Raw genomic sequence first — 7,306 nt, 5'->3', positions numbered from 1 at the left:
AATAGGGGCCTACAACGAGTGGAAAAAGAAATTCCATTAATTAATTGAGCGTTATTAAGATTTGTGTTAGTAAGGTTTGACCTTACGTAATATTATTTTTTATTTATTAATTATTGCATTATTATTTCAACCGGTTGCAATTGTAATGCGCGATCTTCCTCTTCCCGATTGTATCTGTCTCCTCCTCCCTACCGCAGGCACTTCCTCGTCTTCCGGCTGTATGAAGGTATATCTGTCTCCTCCTCCCTACCATATGCACTTCCTAGTCTTCCGGCTGTATGAAGGTATATCTGTCTCCTCCTCCCTACCGTATGCACTTCCTAGTCTTCCGGCTGTATCCGTCTCCTCCTCCCTACCGCCGCCGGCACTTCCTAGTCTTCCAGCTGTATCCGTATGCACTTCCTAGTCTTCCAGCTATATCCGTCTCCTCTTTCGGCTGTATCCGTCTCCTCCACAGGCACTTCCTCGTCTTCCGGTTGTGCGGTTGCAATTTCATTTTTTGCCCATCTTAATTGGTTCTCTGTGTGAATGGCAGTTTTTAATTGCAGTTTTGATTTGTGCATAAGCGGCATATAGGTTTTCAACATCAATGTGTTTTCCTTAGGAATTTTTCTTTTATTATTTGAAAAAATGTAAATTGTATTTATATTTTGAAAATTGTAAATTTCTAACTTATTTCTTTTTTGTTGTTTTATGTAGTGAAATGTCAAAAATGAAAAAAAGAGCAAGAGAAACAACGACTGGAAAATTTATAAATTCAACTAATGAAAGCAATGATGTTTCAAGCATAGAACCTAAGAAAAATCGTGGTAGACCTAAGAAGTTGTCTAATGAAGATCCAAAGTTTGATCAATCCAATGTTAACTTGAAAGTGCTTGAGCTAAGTGTGACAATATCATTAGGTGGTAGTGACATTGATGAAGCATTACTAAATAATCTTCATGATTTTATCACTAAAGAATGCCTTGCTGGTAGTTGCTCATTGGAAAGAGGAGGCACAGTTTTCCATTTACACTATCAACTGGTCATTAGAATTCATGCAAAGTCAATAATTGCAGTTAATAAGCTCATCAAAAAGTATCTTGGATGGGATAAGAATAATCCCATTGGTGGCATTGTAATGTGTAGAGCATTAAGGCAAAAGAACATGCACACATTTCATGGTATGATAGGCTATTGTATGAAAGATATTGATAAGCCTCATTATAAAAATATGTCACATAATATTAGTGCTAAAGATATTTCAATGGGAATAGAAATTTACATGGAATATGGTGCAGATGATTTGAAGAACAAAGTTTGTCTTACTCCAACAAACATTTTTGATAGAGCATTGATGTTTTGGAAGTTCTATTTAAAGCATCCTTTAGGCAATAATTTCTGCACCACCATTCATAAAATGATCAAGACAGGAAAGTACTACCCATCTTCTAATTGGATAACACCATATCAAGGAAGAGGAATGGAGCTTCAAAAAGTTGATGCTTTATGGAGGACAATGGTATATCCATCCAACACAACAATGAAAGATATCTTTGACATTTTTATTAATAAACAGAATTTCGATGCTTCACATCCAAGATTAGATTGGTTCATGAATAGATGGAAAAGAAATGAGATTGGTTCATGAATAGATTAGATTGGTTCATGAATAGATGGAAAAGAAATGAGAATGAAGCTGACGATTTCAGGTATGCCTTTAACGAGGATGAAATAGTAGAGAATTTATATAAGACAAATAGCAAACAATTGAAATAATGGAGGAAGAGCAAACACATAGAACGGGTAAAGAAATAGAAAAAGATAAAGACATTCCAATTGATATTGAAGTTGATGATAGTGACAATGAGGAGAACATCCACAAGCTAGTATATATTCCTTTATTCCCAAAAAAGAAAATTGGTATTGTAATCACTTGAGATATCAAAAAATGACATTTTTAATATGTTTCTTTCAAATGTGAATCCATATGAATTTTTGTCATGAAAAATAAAAAATATCTATGGTTTTCTATTCGTCGTCCTCTTTTTAAACCGAGAGTTATAATTTTATCCGAATAGTAGAGTGAATAGTAGAGTTAATATATGCTTTGCGTTTCGTGGGTTTTGCGCATGGCAACAATTTGTCCAACATGGAGATTCACAAAAGAGAAGAAAGAGGCTATGGAGGTAGAAGGAGCGGTTGTATTGAAGCGAGATCTCATAGTTCATCTTCTTGCAGTTGAGATAGAAAGTGAGATAGAAAGAGTACAGGATTAGAGAGCATGAGAGAAGAGGTTTTTGATCATTTAATTGCAGTCATTGGTGGCAATAATCTCTTAATATAAATGAGTGATTGTTAGTGATGCATTGCTAGCAAACAAATTTCACCAACACAGTTTTAGTGTGTACATTTAGTTCTTTCGGTGAACACTGTTTAATCCTCGATCCCCATAAAGAAAAAATAATGAGACCCTTGCCATGATTTAGTGTAATGTTGTGGGATCTTTCTATTGGGAAGTTGGTTTGGGAAGAACACTTTACTGATGTTTTTGTTCTTTTAAATGCTTTGTTTGCAGCACTAAGGAGAGGTTGACCCTTGGGTAAGACTTAAGCTCAAAGATTTCAAAACTTTATTGAAATGTTTTTTTCCTAGATAAGTTTGGTATGGATCAAGATAATTAATGTTTCTTTTTGCTTCACATGCATCTATACACATGTCCGTGTGCGCACATGCATGGAAGCACGCACACATATACACACATTATGTATGTATGTATAGATGGATAGATAGATATATACATAATATCTATCTATCTCATAGTTGAGGGAAACTGGAATAGGGATAGCAATCCCAAGGAGGAAGAAACAAAAATGGAAATGCCACATCATGGAGAGTTGACGGAAGGAAGGGGCTGAATTTTAGTTCATGGTTGTACATATATACGATCATATTATGGGGATGGATTTCAAGGTTTATGAGAAAAGAAAAGGGATATGAATTGATGAGATGAGGATTTTCTTACACATTCTAGATTGTTGTTTGTGAGCCTCTTTCGTTAAATGCAGTGACTTGAATGTGGAAGCATAGGAGTAGCCAACAAACCAAGATGAGATTGCTAGACAATGCTTGCAGGAAAATAGAATATTGCTGAGATGTCTCTTCCCAAACTGGACTGACCTTCATGTGTTGGCCTTCATGCAAAAAAGCAAGGATATATTCTATTGGACTGCACTCATGGTGCTTAGCAAGGGAACTGTTAGGGTGTTCTTTGAGGAGGTGAGTAGAGTAAAGAAAGAGATCGAGAAGGTGAAAGAGTTATTGGGCAGCCTGCTAACGGATGGAGGTAATCTCTCTCTCTCTCTCTCTCTCTCTCTCTCTCTCTCTCTCTCTCTCTCTCTCTCTCTCTCTCTCTCTCTCTCTCTCTCTCTCTCTCTCTCTCGCCAAAGATCTATGTTGTGTGTGTGCATGCGTGTGTGTGTGTGTGTGTGTGTGTGTGTGTGTGTGTGTGTGGTGTGCTTGCGAGAGCAGGAGTGATTGAGGACCTTCGTGTTTAAAATGTATGCAGCTTGAGGTTTGTTTTGAAAAATGTAGCGTTTTTTGCTTGCATCTTGCGACTCACAAAGGAAAAAAGTATGGTGTGCTCACAAAATCACACAAGTGCCTATGAAATGCTCTAAACTATTTGAATAGATGCAACAAGAGGGCCTTTCTCAAAATTCCTTGCATCCCTAAAGCACGGCCAAGGCAAGCAAGCACTAAACTATTATGAATGGATCTACCAAGGTGGGTGCCTCCAAGGTGTATGACTGCAGTGAGATGAGGTAAAACTTTTGTAGGCAGTTTTGATTCGTGTATTTTGACAAGTGGTTTTGTAGGTGGATTGGTTTTGTGCCGAGTATAAAGGCAATAATGCCACAATGAAAAGAGAACCGTCTGGATTTTGGTCCGTCGACTCCTCGAAGTTATTGCGTGCAACAAAAGAGCCTTACATTCTGCCAACTCATGTTGAACAAGCGTTCTTTTACAAGAATACAGATGCTCATCCATGGTGGCAAGTTGTGCATGTCCAACCTAGAGGTCGACACTTGTTTGATAGCGTTGACTCTGAGAAAGCGGATCAGGATGAATTGATTACGTCCTCGAATCTAGACTCTACATCCACTATTGGGCACTGATGACGTTAGTGGGGATGTCATAGTATCTAGTCCATACTAATCATGATGGAGTTGATGGTTTATTGTCTTGTGGATGACTACCATGAGGTTATAAATTGTACTTTCTTATAAGGTGAATTTGGGCATGTTCTTGGATTCATCTAGGTATATATAGTATCCCCTTGTACGATAGGTGTGTTGTAATTGCCTGCAAAGGGTTGAGCACAATCTTGCCACACACGTAAAGTATTAATACTATTAAACAAGATGAAATGGCACAAAACCAAACAAGTTAGCAAAGCTGAATATAAGAAGCGACTGCTAAAACAGACATTCGAAAGAAAAAAGCTCAAGGAAATACCTACTACTAGTAAGACTCATGTGTGATGCACATAGTGATTGAGTGTGTTGAAAGCAAAAAACATAACAACAGAAAGCACAGTAGAAAATAAAACATGGAGAAGAAACTAGATAAGGTTGAGAAAGGCAACAATTGTCATTCAACTAGGGATCATTCTATATTCAAAATATGGCAATGCAATTGTACATTGAGTGAAACATCACAATAGAGAATCTCAAAGTAAAAGACCCACAAAATTAGTAAATGGAAGACTTTTGATGATGTCAGCTGACCTCAGCATTTGTCTCCACATGAATTTACAAACTCCATTACAAACCAACACTCCAACACCCCCAATAGCATTTCCCTTTGGGCAATGCTAACAAAAACCATTTAAAAAAATGATAGGTACCTGAGGTTCATGAAGCAAGTGGATCGGATGCTTGACAATAGCTCGTTGCCCAATCCTCTTGACGATAAACATCTTTTTTGTTTGGAGATACACGTGTCTCTAATGCCAAAAATGCAAACACCAAGTCTTTGATCTCATGTGTAATTATGTTACTAAGGGGTTTCCAAGGGTGAATGAGACACCATCAGCTGTGTACTATGTTCTGGTCTCATAGGCCACTTTGGCCTTTTGCAAACATCTCTCTTTTTGCCTTCTCCTTTGAAGTTGGCCATGAAACTCAATATGTATGTCTTATACAAGTTAACGAACAAATATGCAAAGTTTCATCCTTTTTGGGTCTACTGAGAAGGTGCAACATAAGGGTTAGTGTCTGGTCCAAAGCATCTCCAACATGCTGCCAGCTATAGCAGCCATCTCAAAGGGCTGATGGAGGGCTTGTTGAAGGAGATTTGAGTTGGAGCTTGGTGTGTAGGTGGACCAAAGGTAAAGGATTTCTCCCATCAATTTTGGTAGTGTTTGGACAATTGGAAGTGGTTCTTGGCCATGGGGTCAACCCCTTAGGGCTGTACAATCATTCATGCAACCTTTTTAACGAACAAATATGCAAAGTTTCATCCTTTTTGGGTCTACTGAGAAGGTGCTACATAAGGGTTAGTGTCTGGTGGTCCAAAGCATCTCCAACATGCTGCCAGAGCTAGCAACCATCTCAAAGGGCTGATGGAGGGCTTGTTGAAGGAGATTTGAGTTGGAGCTTGGTGTGTAGGTGGACCAAAGGTAAAGGATTTCTCCCATCAATTTTGGTAGTGTTTGGACAATTGGAAGTGGTTCTTGGCCATGGGGTAACCCCTTGGGGCTATACAATCATTTATGCAACCTTTTCATAAAAGAAAACCCTGACACCCAATCTCTCTCTTCTTCTCTCTCCTTTATCTTAATCATCTTAATTCAGCATTAATGTTCTTAATCACACATAGAGTTATGGATCAGTACAGTAAGGCTTCCGTGCATGCAACAACCGAAGACGCTGATCTAAGGCTACCGGAGCTAGCTAGCTAAGGGCCGGCCTGAGGTGCTCCCAAGCTTGAAGTAAGCTAGTTGCAAATATGTCCTTAGAAGTTGGGCTTAATCTGTGAGCCTATATCTATGTGAAGATCCATCTGGTACTTTGTGGCCCAGGGGTTCCCTAGGCTCAGGATACGGGCTGAAATATGGGGCCAAGAGGAACTCCTTCCAAGGGTCACTTCCATCATTGGGAAGGAGCCCTCTAACAATCAGCGTGCCTAGTAGAGCACGGCCCTAAATAGCGGATCAATGATGCCTAGGCCCCCTCTGCCAACTGAATGATCACTCTCCATGCCACCTTGGCCTAAGGCCTCCCATCATTGTCGACCCATAAGAAGTTCCGGATCAACCATTGTACCTGTCCAATGCATGCTTAGGAGAAGGCCCAACAGGAAGTAATGTACCACATGGTGGCACGAAGGACCTGGTTCACCAACAACACTTGACCAGCTAAGGAGAGACTCGCAAAACTCTAGTACAAAAGCTTGTTCCTCCGAATGCTCACCAAGATAGCAGACTGGAGTGCTCCTCGGCATCCACTAGAAAGCCTTAATTGAGTGTCAAGTTTGGGCGGGTGCAAAGCCTACCTAGAAACCACATCTGCTAGTTGATCTGCACGACAAAAGATCTCGATCACCCCCACAAATCTCTGAAGATTCCCCACATCTCCTGATAGGTTTGTTGTTGTGTCATCTACAAACTCTGAGTCCAACAACTCCTCCAGTGTACAGAGGGAAAGACACAATCCCTAGAGTCATGTCTCCTGAGCTCAGAGAAAACTGCTCATGGCCTCGATGACTATCACATGCACGCCAATGCCATGGCTAATCTTTGGTATAAATAATCTTAATCCTTGATTAATGTAATAGTTAGGACAACATATAGCAAGAGCCTCAAAAGCATCTTCATTCAGCAACAGATCATCATCATTTAATTACAGCATTATGGGAAGGTACATATGACCTGTCTCGCGGGCTGATAGCAGCAACTTGTCAATTGGCTACAGGTCATTAGGCTAGAAAGTGTGTAGCAATTTTGGGCAAGACCAGCAGTTAAGCATAACATTAGTCTATGATTATTTAGGGTTTTTGTCCATATAACAAGCCGACATCCTTTTGCACAGCTGGTCGACTACTTCCCAGGAGCATATATTAGCAAATCAGTCATAATTCATTCATTCATTCAATTTTTGGCCATTCATTCATCTGTCATGTGCATCTCGCACTTGGATGCCATGTTCACATATCCGAACAAGAAGGTGCAGGACACCTGGAGTGAAAAATGGTCCCACATGTGAGTCCACCAGTCTCGGATGAGTGCTAAAGTTTCACTCTACGCGTATGAGGTCAAGTGTAC

At 39.7% G+C, this 7,306-nt stretch overlaps 1 protein-coding gene across 1 annotated transcript; it reads left to right on the top strand.

The window, feature by feature from the left end:
* The first annotated feature begins 712 nt into the window (after nucleotides 1-712).
* LOC147629038 (uncharacterized) lies at nucleotides 713-1,630 on the top strand. Its single transcript, XM_086812855.1, has one exon. The coding sequence runs from the start codon at nucleotides 713-715 to the stop codon at nucleotides 1,628-1,630; it is 918 nt and encodes a 305-aa protein (XP_086668981.1).
* The last annotated feature ends 5,676 nt before the right edge of the window (nucleotides 1,631-7,306 follow it).

Source organism: Cibotium barometz, chromosome 18 (genome assembly GCF_041138505.1).
Source record: "Cibotium barometz isolate CiBa-2024 chromosome 18, ASM4113850v1, whole genome shotgun sequence".
NCBI classification, from domain to species: domain Eukaryota; kingdom Viridiplantae; phylum Streptophyta; class Polypodiopsida; order Cyatheales; family Cibotiaceae; genus Cibotium; species Cibotium barometz.
The sequence above is the reverse complement of the archived record's forward strand: the minus strand, read 5'-3'. Positions and strand labels throughout refer to the sequence as shown.